Source organism: Helianthus annuus, chromosome 2 (genome assembly GCF_002127325.2).
Source record: "Helianthus annuus cultivar XRQ/B chromosome 2, HanXRQr2.0-SUNRISE, whole genome shotgun sequence".
In the NCBI taxonomy this organism is placed as follows: domain Eukaryota; kingdom Viridiplantae; phylum Streptophyta; class Magnoliopsida; order Asterales; family Asteraceae; genus Helianthus; species Helianthus annuus.
In genome coordinates, this window is record NC_035434.2 from 125,537,034 (window position 1) to 125,556,697 (window position 19,664).

General features: G+C 38.8%; 1 protein-coding gene and 1 long non-coding RNA gene across 2 annotated transcripts; both read left to right on the plus strand.

The window, feature by feature from the left end:
- Nucleotides 1-2,141: 2,141 nt before the first annotated feature.
- On the plus strand, nucleotides 2,142-4,945 carry LOC110905155. The gene is made up of 3 exons (XR_002572935.2): nucleotides 2,142-2,379; nucleotides 4,223-4,280; nucleotides 4,765-4,945. It is a non-coding gene; the product is annotated as an uncharacterized LOC110905155 (long non-coding RNA).
- An 8,844-nt stretch (nucleotides 4,946-13,789) lies between these two features.
- LOC110894988 lies at nucleotides 13,790-15,290 on the plus strand. Its single transcript, XM_022142252.1, has 4 exons — nucleotides 13,790-14,427; nucleotides 14,527-14,605; nucleotides 14,663-14,833; nucleotides 14,904-15,290. Exons 1-4 carry the CDS (start codon nucleotides 13,790-13,792, stop codon nucleotides 15,288-15,290), a joined length of 1,275 nt encoding a protein of 424 aa, XP_021997944.1.
- The last annotated feature ends 4,374 nt before the right edge of the window (nucleotides 15,291-19,664 follow it).

The following is a 19,664-nucleotide window of genomic DNA, read 5'->3' on the forward strand; positions in this document are numbered from 1 at the left end:
AATCCATTTTATGCCCCGTAGGGGTTTTTCGGTTGTTTTAAAGATTTATAAAGAGGTTTCTGAGTTCTACAGGAAATCTGAGTTTCCCGAATAGTTCATAAAGTCCAAAATACTTTATTTATTATTTAAAATTAGTAGCAACTGGAATCGGGTCAAAAGACCTTGTAGAACTCAAGTTATGACCCAAAAGGGTATATTCGGTATTTACCGAATCGTTGCCATAACCGCAGGTTATGAGCAGGTTAAAAATAATTAAAAATCTTTAGAATTTCCAAAATATTATTTTACATCAGCGTGTAAAAGGTTTGGTGTCGAAATCTTGGGTTAGATAGGCGTTACGCTAATTGCGCCATTTAATTATTAAAGTTTCCGTAATTTGCGCTATTTAGCATAACTCCTATTCTAGACCTCGGATTGACGTGAAATTTTAGGAACATGCTTAGAAATCAGTAACTAAGGTTATGGTTCTCTCACATGTCCAAAATTCTCGTTTTAATTTAGAAAGGGCGTTACGGTCAACTTTTAGGCATTTAACGGAAATGTGTAAAAGACTCGGACAAACGACGAACCGGTCACAGAGGGTTATACCATCATGTAACCTGGTCCTAAGAGAGTCCTAAGGCATAACTAAATCATACTTTAACGGGTCAGAACTAAAGTCAATGCACAAGTCAAAGCTTTTGCGACTTTCGGCTCCGAACCGGGTCAAAACGGTAAATGGTCGGATCAAACAAGCTTAGACTTGTTAATATACTTATTATCATGTTTTATAGGTGTTTAAACAGGTTACATATCAACTACATTACTGATTATGCAAGAAACCGCAAAATGGCACTTCTGTTGACTTTTTCTAAGCACGTTTGACTCGACATTCGGACTAGTTAGAGTGGGAATCAGAGGGAGCCCTTTTAGGGGTTTAAAGCCCACATGATTACCAACATATAACTATCTTTGATTCGACAAACCACTGGACCATTTGTGATTTATCGCAAAGTCAATCGTTAATTACGACGGATTGACTTTTAAGCTAAACTAAGCATAAACTAAGCCACAAAAGGGTAGACACACTTACAGAAGCTTGGTGCACGACTAAGGATGTTAGAAGAGTGCTTGAGAGCTCCAGAGATGATCAAGAGAGCAGGTTTTGAGGTGTGTTTCACTTATGCACAATGCCTTGCCTTTTATAGTGAAAAATGGGGCTTAGAACACCATTTATTATGAAAACCCATTTGTTGGAGAATACTCACAACAAACTCCCAACTTACATTGTCATATGCTTTCTCGAAGTCGAATTTTAAGAAAAACGCCTTAGGTTTCTTCTTTTTGGTCCAGGAGATTAATTCATTAATAATCAGCGGACCATCCAAAATGTATCTTCCTTTGAGAAAAGCTGACTAGGTGTCGGAAATAACTTCATCATGAACTAACCTCAAACGGTTAGCTAAGACCTTCGAAATCACCTTACTGATCGCTCCCACTAAATTTATTGGCCTGAAATTGTTTAGGGAAACCGGATCATTGACTTTAGGGATTAAGGCGATAAAAGAGGCCCCACTTCCTAAGTTATTACCACCCGAGTTATAAAACATGTCAAAAATCTTCACAAAATCCTCTTTAAAAATGTTCCAAAAGTGTTTAATGAATCAGAAATTCATCCCGTCAGGCCCCGGGGCCTTATCGTCCCCACATTCAAAAGCAGCCTCTTTTATTACACGTTCGCTAAACGACTCGATCAGGAAGTTCTTGTTTGCCTCAGAAATCCTTTTGATATTCTGACACACCAACTTCGGTCTATTGGGAACACTCTCTTTAAACTTGTCTCGGAAGAACGTGAGAACTTGTTTCTTTATTATCTAAGGTTTGGTGCACCATTCACCATTAATGGTAAGACCGTGAATCGAGTTAACGGCTTTTCTATAATTCACCATAGCATGAAAAAATTTGGAATTTTCATCCCTATCTAAAGCCCACTTCAGACGCGATCTATGTCTAAGATCGACATTCTTCCTCAAATCTACTTCTTTAATAACTTTCTTATTCTCAAATGGTGTGTTGGAACAAGAAATGCATGATTAGTGTTCATACAAAATCCAAGTAATCTTCCTTTATACTCCATCCTTTATACCATTTTCCAAAAACCATCAAAACCATCCAACTTCTTATCTCTCTCTCTCTCTCTCTAAAATCGTTCAAACCAAAACACCCTACAACACTTTCATTTCAATCTTCAAAAACTCAAGAATTCATACACTTATGGAGGTCCATGGATGAAACAAGCTACAAGGGTGTTTAGAAAAGCTATTAGGAGCCTTTTTGGTAGAACTTGAAGCTTTGGATCAACAAGATTTCTTACCATCATCTTTATATCTTGCAAAATTTGTAAGAACATCATACTAGCTTCACTTTTATTTTTTATTTCTTTTACAAGTTCATCATAAACCCACATGAAAAACAACAAGAAACAACTAAAAATCATTATTTTTAACTGTCATTTTTCTATGATTATGAGATGAACTTGGAGAAATCTAGTCTAATAAACATGAATCTTGGTTATTTTTACTCAAAAATATGATCTACATACATGCATGTAAGATCAACCAAGATTCATCAACAAAGTGATGAACATGATTTTTTGATAAACATGCATGCTAGTAAAATGTGAAAAAACATTTAAAATCAAGAAAATAAATTTTTGAAGAATTTCTTGAATAAAGTTTCCATTTCTGGAAAGAATCAAAAGCAAGAAATATGTTAGTAGTAAACATTTTGAACACATATTTATGCTTCAAATGACCTTGTAAGACATCTAAAACAAGAGTTTTTCATAAAATCTTGTTCTATAAATTTTTGACAAAAATAAGGAATAAAGTTTCCTTTTTGGGAAATTAAGAACAACATCATGTCCATGCTACTTTTGTTGACAAATTCGGATAGATATTGATACTTGATGATGTTTTGTATTGAAATAAATTGAAAACAAGTTTTGTATAACCTTGGGGAAAAATCCATATTTCAAACAAAACTATGGCAAAATTTTTATAAATTTTGTTATGTTCTAAAAGTTGTTAAACAAAGAAGTATGTAACTAAAACAACTACTTGAGCTCTTTGAACATGGTTAAACAAATTTTGGACAAGGACATAAATCCATGTTTTATAAAAAGATTTCTAAATAAAAATGACAAGTATATATTTTTGGATAAAATGTGTACTTACAAAAATATTCATCAAGTATCATAAGTATATATATATATTTTTGATGTGTACATCATATTTTATTTCAAGTAAGAACAAATGCAAAAATTGATACACATCCATAAAAATTACAAAAAAAATATATATGAAAAATGAAATAAAAAGTCCATCGTTGGACACAAAAACACAAATGGACAAATTCGGACACTAATGGACAATATGGACTCTTGGACAAACTAAAATGGCACAAACGAAACAAATGGTTAAAACGAGATGGACGACACAAACGGGACAAACAATATGAATAAATCAAACCGACAAGTAGTAAACGACTATAACAAAATACGAGCCGTCATACAAGTTTATGCACTAAAAAGATTCAACTATGGCATAAGTAATGATTTTTATAAAAATCAGATTTTTATAAAAATACAAGTATTGCTATTATTATTTTTTACTAGCCCAAAATTTCATATTTTAATAGTAGTCCATAAATTAAAATTGGGCTAATGCCCATTTCTCATAAATAAAAATTTGGGCTAGGCCCACTTTTACAAAACAATGGACTAAATATATATTTTTAGTAAAATTTGGGCTAAAGCCCACTTTACAAAATACTTGGGCTAAAAACCCAATCTTTACAAATTATCATGGAAGAGATATTTTTGTAGAAAACAATTTGTGCTAGGCCCATTCTTACACAAATTATTTGGCCTAAGTCCACAACTATAAACTAAACTGGGCTAGACCCACTTTTATAAAATGTTTTCGGGCTAAGGCCCACTCCTACAAATTAATTTGGGCTTGACCCATTTTAAACAAAGTTATTTGGGCTAAGCCCATATGCACCAAATACTAGACTTAAACTCTAAAATTTAAATTAAGCCCATTCAAACACAAATCAAATACAATAAATATATATACAAGGAAGTTATATATATACGAAAACACAAAAAATTACAAGATAAAATATTTGTATGATACACAAAAACAAACCTAAGTGTCTAACGAGATTAGAGCACTTGTAGGTCAAGAAACTAACGACGAACAAGGAATCGAATAGGGATTTGCACAGAACGCAAATCTGTGAGTTCATGTTTCCCCTTTTACTTTGATTGTTTATGGGTTTAAACTTTCGGGGATGTATACATGTTACGAATAGTATGATGATACGATAAAACAATTTTGATCACATGCGGATAGGTGTTTAAAATAAAGGGGCCATGAATGAATAAACAAGTACCGAGGAACAATCGGATAGATCTATTTGGGTTTTGGCAAGCCCCACTCTTAACGACAACGATAACCACGATCGTTAAGAGTGTCTTTGTGTCCAAACTAGTGTCGTTGACACACACGATAATTTGTCAAGGTTTGGTTGCCTCCTATTCTGGTATACATATTAGTGTCCTTGCAACACACTAATGATCATACAATTTTTTTTTATCATACTATACAAAAACGAATTTTATTACTTCAAATGTTTTGGAGACTCTTTTGATGCAAAAAACAAAATAACATGAATTCACTCAACTTTTGTTGACGTTTTCAAAATTAACATGTATTACAGGAGATTAGTGGACGGCTTTGAAAAAATATGTTCAAGTGGTTATCAAGAACGCAAGCTTTTGTGATGTCATCCGTCTTCGGTTATTACGTATTGAACTTTGAATAATGTAGTTAAAGTTGTTGTTATTTCAAATTTCAATCAAGACATATGTAATGTAAATTATGGTTTCGAATCAAATGTATGGATGAACATTGATGTGTGTAAAATGCAACATATAAATTACATCAAATAAGGCATAAAACTAACCCTTTTTAAGTACTAATGTTGGAAAAAGTGTGCTTTTGTCTTCCTTTTGTATTTTCAGGGTTAAAAGAGCTTAAATGAACAAAAGAAGCAAAAATGCAGCCAAATCCAACATAAATACAAAGAAAAGGAAGAAACGTGGCATGCCCGACTCCTCGACAGCATCTCCCAAAGCAAAAACAAGAAGAAAGCTGAGCATGGGGCTGTGCCCAGCTGAACACGGGGTGTGCCCAGCTCAGAACGGGGCGTGTCCAGCTCAACACGGGGCGTGTCCAGCTCAACACGGGGCCGTGTCAAGGATGGTCAGCCCTGGCACAAAAGAGAAAGTGGTAAACGCTTCTATTGCCCACCACGGGGCCGTGCCCAGCGGACACGGGGCCGTGGTCAGCTTCCTGCAGGCGCATGTATTGTAATTGTGAATTACAATTAATGAAGAGAGAGAGTGTCAGACGGACATGGGCCGTGCCCAGGCTTCTGTTTAGCCTATAAATAGAAGTGCTTGGAGCCATTTCAACTGATCCCTTGGCACACCACCTCTCTCACACTTTATCCACCACCCACCACCATCACAACACCATCATCCACCACCATCCATTGTCCATCATAGAGTGTGTGAGTCGTCTCGGGATCCAAGATTGATCGTAAGAGTTCTTGACAATCAAGGTCATGTTTGCCTAAGTCTCTTACATCACTTGGTGAAGACAAGTGTTTAGTATAATACTTTTTATTTTTAATCTTTTGCACTTCTTAATTGGTTTTGTATTAATGACTTTATTAACTAGTTTCTTATGTTGAAGGTGATTCTTCCTTATCGTTTGTCCGTGGTGTCTTGGCATTATTTTACTGTCTATATAAAATAAAAGATTTTCACCATTCATATCTCCACGGTCTATATGGAGGTATGTTGGCTACCTGGTCGGGGGTTAAGGGAACGGTTTGGTAAGAGTCTTGCCCTTGTTCAGCGTTTAGAGGTCCTGCAAGGGACCTGGGTCAAATTTAGTAGGACCTCCTTCAATACCCAAAGGTATTGGATGGCGGGGGTCCAAACTCTTTGATCCCCTCATAAGTTAAACTACAATTAATACTATAACCCGGCTATTTAGGACTGTATCCCTGCTGACTCAGACTACTTAGTCGAGGGTAACGTCACCTCCAAAAGAGGGGCCTACTATAATTTGCATTAATAACTTAATTAATTATCTTTCAATAATCCGACCCTTTAGGATTGTATCCTTGCTGACTCAAACTACTGGGTCGAGGGTAACGTCGCCTTCAAAAGAGGGGCCTACTACAATAACTAAGATAATCTCTTAAACAAGTGCAAAAGTGCGAAAATAATCAAAGGTTATACTAATACACGAGTCGGATCCAAGTGATTCATCTTGTCTATCTGTTTTTATTTTATTTTTATTTTTCAGCATTTAGTTAGTTTTATTTTCTTAGTTTAAAACATTTTTCTAACATTTTGATTTGATTAGACGTTGAGGATAAACCGGTACTAAAAGCTCTTGTGTCCTTGGACGACCTCGGTATCTAACCAACACTATACTACGTCCACGATGGGTGCACTTACCCATATGTGTGTTTAGTGTTAGTAAATATCGTGTTTTATAAATTTAAAATTTGGCTAAAGAAAGTGTAAAAAGGGCTTAAAATATATACCTAAAACATTTTACACTATACACGCATCAGGTTTTTGGCGCAGTTGCCTGGGACACAAGGATTTTAAGAAAGCTTAAAATCGACAGCCTAATCTATTTTTCAAAACCTTTTTAAAAATGCGCGCACATTTTTTTTGCATTTTAGTTTAGTTTGCATTTACAGTAGTCTGAACACGGGGCCGTGCTCACTGAACACGCCCCCGTGCTGCATATTTTTAGTTAGATACCCAGATACAGAGTCTGAACACAGGGCCGTGCTCACTGAACACGCCCCCATGCTCAACGAGACCAGTGACCTTAATTAAAACGCCCAGATACAGACCCTGAACACGGGGCCGTGTCCACTGAACACGGGGCCGTGTCCAGCCTCTGTTTCCGTCTTTATTTTTGTTTTCTGGTCTCGAGACTCTGTTGTGGTCTGTTGAGTGATCCCTATGGATCAATACTCAGGAGGCTACAACTACACCTATGAGGAGGATGATTACATGGGAAACTATTGCACTAATTTTGGTAACCCGCACTCGGTACAATATTGTAACTTATTTCAACCATCCACTTCATACAATTATTATGAGGAACCCAGGTACGAGCCATCGACTTCATACACGTCCTATGAAGACCAAAGGTATGAACCTTCTCCCTCATACTCATATTTTGAGGAACCAAGGTATGAGCCTTCATACTCATACTTTGTGAACTCAAGATATGAGCCACCACCTTCATATACTTATTATGAGGAACTATGGCGTGAACAACCCACCTCATATGAGTACTATGAAGAACAAAATTACGACCCTTATCCATCATATACTTACAATGAAGAACAATGGTATGAACCATCTACTTCATATGGGTACTATGAGGAGCCAATGATCGAACAACCGGATTCAAGCTTTGAGGATCCCGATCCTTACTCTATCACTGACATAGCCGATAGGATAATAGAAAAACTTAAAACTATCGAACGTTACATAAAAGAATCTCGCGCAAGGGAAGAGGAGTCCCGCGCAAGAAAAGAATTAAATAAAGAAACGATAGTTGAAGAGTTAAAAATGGAAGAACAAATAAGTGAAAAACCGACACATGAGCTAAACAACAAAAAAGGTGAGGCCGATAATGTTAAAATCCAAGAAGAGTCTAATTTTGAAGAAATTAATCTCTTGTTTAGTACCAACTCATGCTAAGTTTTTAAAAGAGCTAAACACTAACACTAAAATCGAAGAAATGGTTAGTGTTAAGTTAACTAATGATCAAACTTCGCTAATAAAAGAAGACCCTTTTGAAATTAACATTACACCGGTTCCATGTTTCTTTCAAAATTCCTTTATTAGTAATATCACCATTGATAAAGATCTTTGTGTTAACATAATGCCTAATTACATTTTCGAAAAATTAAGTATTAGTGATTTTTCTCCACTTCAAATACCCATTTTTCTATCTAATCGGAAAATAATAAAATCAATCGGTATAGTTGAGGATGTCTTGGTCCAAACAAATCAAATGGTAATCCCAACAGACTTTGTCATCCTTGATGACGCTCCTCTAGTGTCGGGACGATCTTTTGTAAAAACACACGAAGCTTTGAAAAACCGGAAGTACAATAATCTATCCATTCAATTAGGGGCCTTCAAAAGATGTGTCGACCTTGAACGATCAATGAAATACCCAATCGGCAATGACGACCCCCTAATTGAAGATGAGCCAGAACCACCCGATAAGGAGGGTCTAGCCAAGGACCCTTATAAACATGGCGCACCACGGAGGCATTCCGCGGAACTATCCTTAGTTTTAGTTTAGATTAACTTTTATGTTTTCTAGTTTAATTTAACTTTTCAAAAATAAAACACACTCGGGATGGTGAAGGATACTAAGGGAAGCTTGAACCAATACCCCATGCACAAAAACAGAGCCTCTCGACAATTTTTCTTCATTACAGCAAGTTCAGCGCGGGGCCGTGCTCACCCAACACGCCCCGTGCCCAAGGTTCTGCAGAAAATGCCCAGTTCAGGTAACTGGACACGGGGCCGTGCTCACTGAACACGTCCCCGTGCCCAGCTTTTTGTTTACTCTTGGTACTGGCAGTCTGGACACGGGGCCGTGCTCAGCCAACACCACCCCGTGTTCAGCTACCCAGTACCATAAAATCTTGTTTTTAACCCACTTTTACACATTTTAATCAACCAAAAAAACTTATTTTTGGGACACATTGAGGACAATGTGTAATTTAAGTGTGTGTGTGTGGGGGGGGGGGTTGCTAAAACCTTGAATTTTGCAAGTCCTATTAACAAGCCTTACAAAAACTCTATTGGAACCGCTAATCACCCCAAATTTTTTCAAAACTTTTCATTTTTTTTACTTGTCTTGGTTTAATTTGGGAATAACAAGTTCTAAAAAGGTTATATTTTTACAAATTTACAAACGATAGCGTCGTGATAAAAAGAACCAACATAAGAAAATTATGAAAAGGCATGACAAATCTAGTTAAAATTTAATTATATATACTTGATCACATTATAAACCCATTCCCACAATAAGTGAGTTTTGAGCCTTTATTGAGCATACAACTACACATCTTTAGATTAAATGGTCATTTTTCGTTTCTTGTGTGAATAGCCGCTTGGTTTCTTACAACTCTAGAACTTGCCACGACGATACATTCCCGGTCCTTACCAACTTAAACCCGAGTAAGTAAATGATGGAGGCATTAGGACTAACCCCTCAATTATTTTTCTTTTTTTTTACCACCTACCCAAAATCCCCTTAGTTAACCCCTTTGAGCCTAAACCTTTTCATTTCTTAACCCAAAACAAACACCCTTTTTCCCACCAAAACCCCTTTTTCATTTTAAACCCTTTATTTTAGTAACAAAGCACGGTTTTTCTTATAAAAAAAGAGAGAAAAATGATGATAATAATGAAGCCAAAAGAAATAAACAAACAAGGTTATCAAAAAGAACTTTGTTTGAAAAATTGTTTCATTAAAATAAAAAGTCAAAAAAAAAGTCTTACGAAAACCGACGCTTTTTTCGCTTTTCGCCCTTTTACTAACCACTAACCCAACCACCCGCCTTTAGCCCAAGCCTAACCCTTCACCCAAAAAAAAGTTCTCTTAAATATTTACAAAGGTATATAGTTAAAAAGGATGAGGATTGATTGCTTGGCAAGCCTATGGTAGGAGTAAGTTCCATGCTGCTCTCGAGTGATTCACTAAAAATACACCTTCGGCCGAGTGTTGAGTGATCCCCCGTGAGGTATGTGAACTTGTATATAAATGAAATTTTAAAAAAGCATGTTATGCGCTAATAAGTAATTTATCATATGAAACGTTCTAAATAAATCATAATGAATATGATTGTAAATAGTATAAAAATAAAACCCAATAAAGATCTTGGATTCCCGACACTCAAGACAAGCCCAAAACCTTCTCTTCTACCCATTCCATTTGGGAGTGTAAGCCACATATTAAAGAGTTTTGCTTGAGGACAAGCAAAGATTCAAGTGTGGGGGTATTTGATGTGTGTAAAATGCAACATATAAATTACATCAAATGAGGCATAAAACTAACCCTTTTTAAGTACTAATGTTGGAAAAAGTGTGCTTTTGTCTTCCTTTTGTATTTTCAGGGTTAAAAGAGCTTAAATGAACAAAAGAAGCAAAAATGCAACCAAATCCAACATAAATACAAAGAAAAGGAAGAGACGTGGCATGCCCAACTCCTCGACAGCATCTCCCAAAGCAAAAACAAGAAGAAAGCTGAGCATGGGGCTGTGCCCAGCTGAACACGGGGTGTGCCCAGCTCAGCACGGGGCGTGTCCAGCTCAACACGGTGCGTGTCCAGCTCAACACGGGGCCGTGTCCAGGATGGTCAGCCCTGGCACAAAAGACAAAGTGGTAGAAGCTTCTATTGCCCACCACGGGGCCGTGCCCAGCGGACACGGGGCCGTGCCCAGCGGACACGGGGCCGTGCCCAGCGGACACGGGGCCGTGCCCAGCGGACACGGGGCCGTGCCCAGCCGACACGGGGCCGTGCCCAGCGGACACGGGGCCGTGGTCAGCTTCCTGCAGGTGCATGTATTGTAATTGCGAATTACAATTAATGAAGAGAGAGAGTGTCAGACGGACACGGGGCCGTGCCCAGCCGAATTACAATTATGATGGTAACGTCGCCTTCAAAAGAGGGGTCAACTACAATAACTAAGATAATCTCTTAAACAAGTGCAAAAGTGCGAAAATAATCAAAGGTTATACTAATACACGAGTCGGATCCAAGTGATTCATCTTGTCTATCTGTTTTTATTTTATTTTTATTTTTCACCATTTAGTTGGTTTTATTTTCTTAGTTTAAAACCTTTTTCTAACATTTTGATTTGATTAGACGTTGAGGATAAACCGGTACTAAAAGCTCTTGTGTCCTTGGACGACCTCGGTATCTTACCAACACTATACTACGTCCACGATGGGTGCACTTGCCCATATGTGTGTTTAGTGTTAGTAAATATCGTGTTTTTTATAAATTTAAAATTCGGCTAAAGAAAGTGTAAAAAGGGCTTAAAATATATACCTAAAACATATTACACTATACACGCATCAAACATCTTTTATGTTTCAAATATATGTTTACTCGATTGATTGTAACGATTTCCGCTCTCGTCACATCTCGCCATACGCTTCCGCATAAACCGAAAATCGGGGTGTGACAAATAATGTCATGAAAATAAACCTTGAACCTTAAACATGATCCTTTAACTTCCTTTGTCACTTTGTGGTACCAAACATATGACCATCAAGTTTAAAAAATTCTCATTCCATCTATGTTTAATTGTCCAAGAGAGAGAGAAAGGGTGAGGTCCGTTCATCTTCCTCTTGTTTTTTCCGGCGAATCCTGTGAGATAGGAACCCTAATCAGGCTTTGTCCATTCCGGTAAAACAATCTGAGATTGTCAGGAGGCTTCCTTGCTTCCCACATATCGAGTTTGTTAGCTGGAATCGGGCGTGTCTATTTTAGGCGTGTGGCGGAATCCTAATCAGTCTCTTTCCGTTCCGGTATAACAGCCTGAGATTGTGCGGAGACTTCTTTGCTTCCCACATAACGAGTTTTGTTAGCTGAGATTGGTTTTGCCTGTTTTAGGTGTGTTTTCGTGCTTGGTCTTAGTGAAAGTAAAGTGGGAGGGGCATTCTATCGTGGAGAAGGCTGGGGACAGGAAATATAAAGGGACCGGCGAAGGAATGGGGAATCAAGGAAAGTTTAGACGTGGTAGAGGAGACCCATGGGGGGATTACTTCGATAACATTGAAGACCTATGGAGACAAAAACAGAAAGAACAAGAGAAGATTGCTAAGAATGGTTACTGGGATGACGGTCCGTGGGGAGAGTATAAATTCGAAAGGCAGAAGAAGTTAGATGCAAAGAGAAGACTCTGAGAGGAAGATCTTAGAAGAAAAACCACTTTCTATATCTCAAACCTGCCGTCTGGCTGTGACTTCGACTGGCTATGGGATGCGTTTTGTATCTTTCACAACCTTGCCAATGCATATGTTCCTTTTAAAAAGGATGGATATAGGAATAGGTTCGGATTCATTCGCCTCAGAAACATTGTCAAGACACGTGATTGGTTGCTGGAGCTGGCTAAAGTTAGGATTGACGGAGCTGTGTTGGGTGTTAATGTAGCTAAATTTCAGAAAGATGGTTCTAAATCCAGATCTATGGAGTACAAAGAGGTGGAGGTTCAACGCCCTAAACAAGTAGAGAATGGGATTAGGCCAGACAAGCTGGCTGGTCCATATGCGAGTGGGGCTAACATGGCTCCATTTAAGGATGCTCTCTTGGGTATCAAGAGAGATCGACCTGTTGATATGAAATCGGTGCATGTGGATCTGGAGAATTGTATGATTGTAAACCAATGGGGAAGGAAATCTTTGGTGGGTGAGGCTTTCAACGTGGCAGCTCTTAACTCCCTTGTTAAGGAAAAGCTGCATGGGAAGTTAGGGGGTGCAGAGGTCCGTTACATGGGAGGCGTGAGGGTACTTCTATCGTTCCAATCGGATGAGGCAGCTTCGAAGTACTTGCTTGAGTTCAAGGACACCTGGTCTAGGTGGTTTGGTTCGCTTGTGGTGTGGGATGGACGAGATCTAGCTTTCCAAAGGATTGCTTGGTTATCTATCTCGGGGGGTCCCTATCCAATTCTAGAATGCTAAGGTTTTCAATGAGATTGACAATAGTTTCGGCAGGGTGGTGAATGAGTCTGTTGCTTCATGTCTAGATGGGACACTTGCATCCGATAGGGTGGGTGTTCTTGTTCATTCGGGTTCGTTGATTTCAGAGGGGATTAGTGTGTCATGTGGAAAGGTCTCATTCAAAGTCTGGATTCAAGAGTTGGTGGAAGACTCGGTCCCGGATTTTGTCCATATCTATGATGAGGTGGAAGAGATTCCGGCGGAATCGATGGCCGGAGACGGTCCGACGTTGGCCCCAGATTGTCGGAATACAAAAGGTCTCAAGGAAGGTGAAGAGGTTAGTGAGGCTCCCAATAGTCTCGTAGTTCCTCCGACCATGCAACAGGAGGGTGGCAGAGAAAATGACTGTCCAATTCACGAGGAGAATATTCTCTGTCCCAGGACATCCATTAATGGTAGTGGGCCAAAAGAAGTCTTTTTCTTTTCGGCGGTCCAGGGTAAAGAAAATAGGAGGCCCAATAAGGTAAAAGGCCCACCAGTATCCATAAAGGGGCAAAAGGTAGTAGAGGCGGTAGAGGTGGGCCCGGATTATAATAGTGACCCTTTTAACTTAATTGAGATTATTAGAGAAAATTCTAGACAGACGTTAAAAAAGAGGAAGAAAGGAACTTCTCCTACGTTTATCCCCTCTAATTGCCTTTCTTCCAAGAAACAGAGATTAAGACCAGATGAAACCTCAGGGCCGATAGGGAAGAGGATGAAGGATTTCGATTTAAATTTGGCGTTTAAAGAAGTGGCGGAGTCTCACGAGGATTCATATTTGGTCGATTGCAGAAAGGAGACAGCCGCTACATTGGAAATCGGTAAGAAACTGGGTATTTGCTTGGATAATTTTCAGAGACAGGTGAGATCTCTGGTAGAGGGTGAATCGGGTTCAAACAAACTTCCATGAATTATTTAGCCATTAATATCAGGGGGGCCGACGGGTTGGATAAAGCCAACTGGGTCAATAAAAGGGTAAGAGACCATAGGGTTTCTTTCCTTTGCCTACAGGAAACTCAGAAGTCTGATTTAGGAGAGACAGGCGTCCGCCGATTTTGGGGGAACAGACCTGCGGGTAATGTTTGTGTCAACGCTCTTGGGAGATCCGGGGGGTTACTGTCGGTTTGGAATCCGTCTGAACTCCTGGTGAATAACATCATCAAACACGACTCAGTAATTGTGGTTTCTGGCCGGCATGTGGCATCGGGGATCACCTTAAATGTTGCAAATGTGTATGCGTTCAACGACCAATCTAAAAAAAGAGACATCTGGAGGGTTTTGCTCGAGCTTAGAAATAATCTTAACGGGGCATGGATCTTCATCGGGGACTTAAACGAGGTCTGGGATATAGACGACCGCCTATATTCCAGATTTGATCATAAAGGGGCTTCTGTCTTTAATGATTTTATCAATCAGGCAGGCCTAAATGAGTACCCTATGGGGGGTTGCAGATTTACGTTCATGCCGGAAGATGGCTCCAGCCTGAGCAAGATCGATAGGGCACTCGTATGCGACGTATTTATGGAGAATTGGCCGTATGCCAGGTTTGTTGCTTTATCTAGATATCTGTCTGATCATGCTCCTTTGCTCTTATCTTGCTCTCAGATAGATTTTGGAGCAACACCTTTCTGATTTTTCAATAGTTGGCTAGATAAGGAGGGTCTAGGGGGAATAGTTTTGAAGTCTGTGATGGCAAATTCTTCGAATACAGATTGCTTCACGGCATTGTCAGATTTGTTTAGGTCTCTCAAAAATAACATTAAAAAATGGAGATTGTAGGGGAAAATTCAGGAGCAAAAGATCAGTAGAGAAACAAACAGAGAAGCAAAGGAACTAGAAAATATTGCGGTTGTCAGGCCCTTTTGCAAGGAGGAAAAAGTAAAAAGAGCTAACTGTCGTCTTCAGATTAAGCGTTATGAGAAAAATAAGGTGGCAGATCTGATTCAGAAGGCAAGGTTCAATTGGGTTAAGCTTGGCGACGAGAACTCCACATTTTTTTCACAAGTTCGTAAACATTAAGGTGGCCAATAATCGGATTAATTCTTTTGAGATAGATGGGGTCGTTAGAATGGATCCCACGTTAATTAAGAAGAAAATTATGCCGTTCTTCAAGAAACAGTTTGCTGAAAAATGTGCTAAAAGGCTGTATATTTCCAATGCCGAGTTCAAGAAGCTTTCAGATTCCCAAAGTGCACGTCTGGTTACGAGATTCTCAGCGGAGGAGGTGAAGAGAGCGGTATGGGATTGTGGTGGCGACAAAGCCCCGGGTCCGGACGGGTTCACTTTTCGATTCATAAAGCGTTTCTGGCACATTCTGGAACCGTTTTTTGTCAACATGCTGGATCAGTTTTTTCAGTATCATTCTATTCCTCCGGGATGCAACTCCTCTTTTATTTCTCTCATCTGAAAGATTAGAGACCCTCGTCAAATCAAAGACTTCCGTCCAATTTCATTGATCAGAGCTATGTACAAGGTCATTGCGAAAGTATTGGCTAGTCGGCTCAAACCGATAGTGGGGGATTTGGTCTCTTGTTCTCAGTCAGCTTTCATTGAAGGTCGTTCGATTTTTGATGGCCCGCTAATCGTAAGTGAAATCATTTCCTGGGCTAAAAAATCAAACAAGAAAACTTTTATTTTTAAGGTTGATTTTGAGAAGGCCTACGACTGGCTCTGTTGGAATTTCCTCCTTTCCAACCTTAAAGATATGAATTTTCCGGAGCTGTGGAGAAAATGGATAAAGACGTGTCTTAAATCGGGCCGAGCGTCGGTTCTAGTCAATGGATCGCCGACAAAGGAATTCCAACTTTACAGGGGTCTACGTCAAGGAGATCCCATGTCTCCGTTCCTTTTTTTATTGGTAATGGAGGCTCTTATTGTAATCATGAGGAAAACGGTCAACACCGGGATCTTCAAGGGCATCTTATTACCAAACGAGGGCCCTAGTGTTTCTCATCTTTGTTACGCAGACGACGTAATATTCTTGGGGAATGGTCCGAGGAAAACATCAAGAATTTAAACCGAATTCTTAGATGTTTTTACTTGTGTTCGGGTCTAAAGGTGAATTTGGAAAAAAGCTCTCTTTTTGGGGTTGGCACTGATGTGGATGAATTGAATGTGATGGCCAAAAATATCAACTGTCAAGTGGGTTCCTTCCCCTTTACTTTTTTGGGTTTGCCAGTCGGAGCAAAAATGAAGTTGTCAAGACATTGGAAGGCCGTAATCAACAAGTTCAACTCCAGATTGTCCAGGTGGAAAGCAAATTGTTTATCTTTTGCAGGGAGAGTGACACTGGCGAAAGCCGTTTTGGGAGCCCTTCCCAACTATTATTTGTCTTTATTCAAAATTCCTTCAAAAGTGGCAAATACGCTTGAGGGCATTCATAGGAGGTTTGTTTGGGGCTTTAAGGGTGGGAAGAAAAAAATAAGTGGATTGCGTGGAAGAAAATAACCGCTCCCAAGCGACATGGGGGTCTTGGGGTCGGGGATATTAGCACAACAAATTTAGCTCTTCTCACCAAGTGGTGGTGGAAATTTAAAGAACACCCGACGACCTTTTGGGTTAAGGTCATTAGATCTATTCATGAGAATAAAGTGGTTAGGCAATCTTTCCCGCTAAAACCGAAGTTTGCTGGGATATGGAAGGATATTTTGGCTATTAAGTCAGCTCTTTTGAACATGAACATATCGGTTGAAGACAATCTAATAGGAAAGGTGGGGTGTGGACATAACATTCTGTTCTGGCAAGATAATTGGATGGAAGGCGACGCGTTTCGTTACAGGTTTCCCAAACTATATGCTTTATCAAGGAATAAAGGGGCGATGGTGCAACAGTGCTATTCAAATCAAGATGGAGCGATCAGTAGGAACTAGGAACTGGAAATGGTATCGAGAACCACGTGATGACGAAGAGAAAGACCAATATGCGACGCTTCTGGAACTCTTATCCAGTATTAATGTGGGGATGGGTCGGGACGGGTGGGTGTGGAAAACGGCTAAGAACGGTCCCTTTTCTGTCGTGGAAGTCAGATTACAGATCGCTGAAGCTACAAGGGTGGATGATGCAGAAGATTGGAAGCACTGGAGTACCGCCGTATTACCGAAAGTAAACCTCTTTTGTTGGAGAGCGGTTCAAGATAAAATTCCAACAAAACGAGCATTAAGAAATTGGGGAGTACCGAGAATTGATCAAACCTGCAGCAGATGCGGTATAATGAAGAAGACGCAAACCATGTAATCGTTCGATGTTTATTCTCGAGGTCCATATGGTGGCATATATGCAGATGGTTAAAAATCCTTTTCCCTGAAGATGGTTTGTCTATATATGGAATGCTCAACATGGTAAAAGAAGCGAAAGGATCGAGAGGATGGAAAAGAATCGTAGAGGCGGTGGTCATGACAACCATGTGGGAGATATGGAAAACAAGAAACGAAAAGATTTTCAACAACCGATCGATCACTATCACAAGAACGGTGGAACAAATCAAGGAGAATTCATTCATATGGATAAGGTGTAGAACAAAATTGTGTAATCTAGATTGGGATAGGTGGTGTGATTTTAATGTTCGGGACATAATCATGTAATGGGTTTTAGTTTCTTGCTGACCCAAATTTTGCCTTTTCTATAAATTTTATAGAAGTTTTGCCGTTAAAAAAAGATCAAGTTTAAAACGAAGAATTTTAATGTATTATATTTCCGCCATACTTAGAGACTGTTTGGTAGTCTCTTAATAACCATTCAGATGCTACCTCTTAATGGTTTAAAACCTCTGAATGAATAAGAGGTAACCTGAAGTCTGAATGGTTAAACCTCTGAATGGTAAATCATCACATGTCATATTCTTCTACCTTCTTATTGGTAAAATTATTAATGGTTCCATTAAGAGGTAGCCTCTTAATGACCATTCAGAGGCTAACAAACAGCCCCTAATAATTAATGAATACTTTATATTCGGAAACTTGTTAAAATTGAATAAAACTAGAGTTAAATCATTTTACTATTTTGAACGTAAGCAACAAAATAGTAAAATATACATCACTACTTCTCTCATAAGACAAAAAAATTATTGTATTTTGTATAATTTTAGAGTAGACACACTTTCAATATTTTAATTTGTTTTTTTTTAATTTAAAAAATGCTGGTCACATATTTTTATATAAGCATTTAGCTCCCCAACTGCTTTTGTACAAGAAAAATCTAACAATTTGGACTCTACCTTTTTTTTAATGGATAATTTCTTTAATCTCTTGTTATGTCTGTGTAATTTGAACAATTGAATCCAAGACTTTCCTCTTCCCAACCTAGGTGTTTTTAAAAACTTTGCCTTTACCAATGTACCACCCACCTTCGTAAGGTCAACGTTTAACATCCTCACTATTATTAAATTACTCATCCAAAAAAATTATCATTCATCATTATGCGACTAAATATATATCCTCACTATTACTACATAATTAAAAATAAAAATGTGACACGCTGTAAAATAAAAATAAACTAAAAAATTATAAAAAAATATAGATAAACTATTCTAATTCCGACTCCTGAAGGTAGGGTAAATCTAGAGATGCAATGTGTTCCACAAGATTATACCAAATGTATGTCTTCATCATGCAACTCCACAATGACGTTTTCTTCAAAAACTGGCTCGATGGGTGGATCTTTTATGTGGACCGATGATATTGCATGGCCCTCATCCTTCGAGATCATGTTGTGTAACATCAAGCACAGATACACGACACTCCTATTCTTATTTACGGTCATAGCCCGCAATGATCGATTGAATATAACCTTTTTTTCCTTAAGTACTCCAAACGAGCGCACCACATCCTTTCTTCTCGACTCTTGTGCCTTCTTGAATTTCCTTTCCTTCAGATCCGTTGGATAGCGAAATGCCTACACAAACATTAACCAACTAGGATAGATCCCATCAGTAGGCTAATACCCACGTTTGTATAAGTGTCCGTTCCACTTCATTGGTTGGTTAAAATTGGAGATTGTTGGTGAATATTGATGTAGTTTAGTGGTAGGCAGACAAAAAAAAAAAACATGCGAAAACCAAAAATGTTGTGATGCAACCGCTTCTAGCGTGATTGTATGGTATTAGTAACGTGTCATATATTGTCCTCGACTCCTCGTAACTCTTTAGGACACATAAGGTACACACCAAAAGTATACTGTTTTTCAACTTTAATACTGAATTGTTACAAAAAAATATATACAATGGGCAAAGACCACGTGAAGGCTGAACAACACACAGTATCTTCCAGCAATATCACACAACATTACTGTAGGATCTAATCAACACGTTTTCGTCTCCAAGTTATATGCGGTAAACTTGGGGCAAAAATTTTGTTGTGATCCTCATCAGCTATGGAAAACGGGTTTCAGATGATCCTTCTACTCCACGCCGTCATCAATGTTCCAACAGTAGCAGATGAATCAGAGAAGACTCAATAGCAGCAATTCAATCATTATTATCATACAATCCCCAGAAAATTCTCCCCAAACAAACATTCTCGTTTAAAGAAAAATATAAGCTCAAGGAGACCATACGCAAGAAGACGGTGGCAGAAAACGATTATTGTCCTGCACGAATGGTTGTTTCAATAGGTAGACGCTGCACGGACGGTTTTCTCAATAGGTAGACCAACTTTGAAACATAGAAAAACATTATATGGAGAACTTATGCCCTCCTCTTGTCAGGAATGAAACAGATCTAATGGAAGCACAACCCTCAATGCCGAGAGTGTTGGTGCACTTGTGTCTGTACTTTGTCTGTATTCGG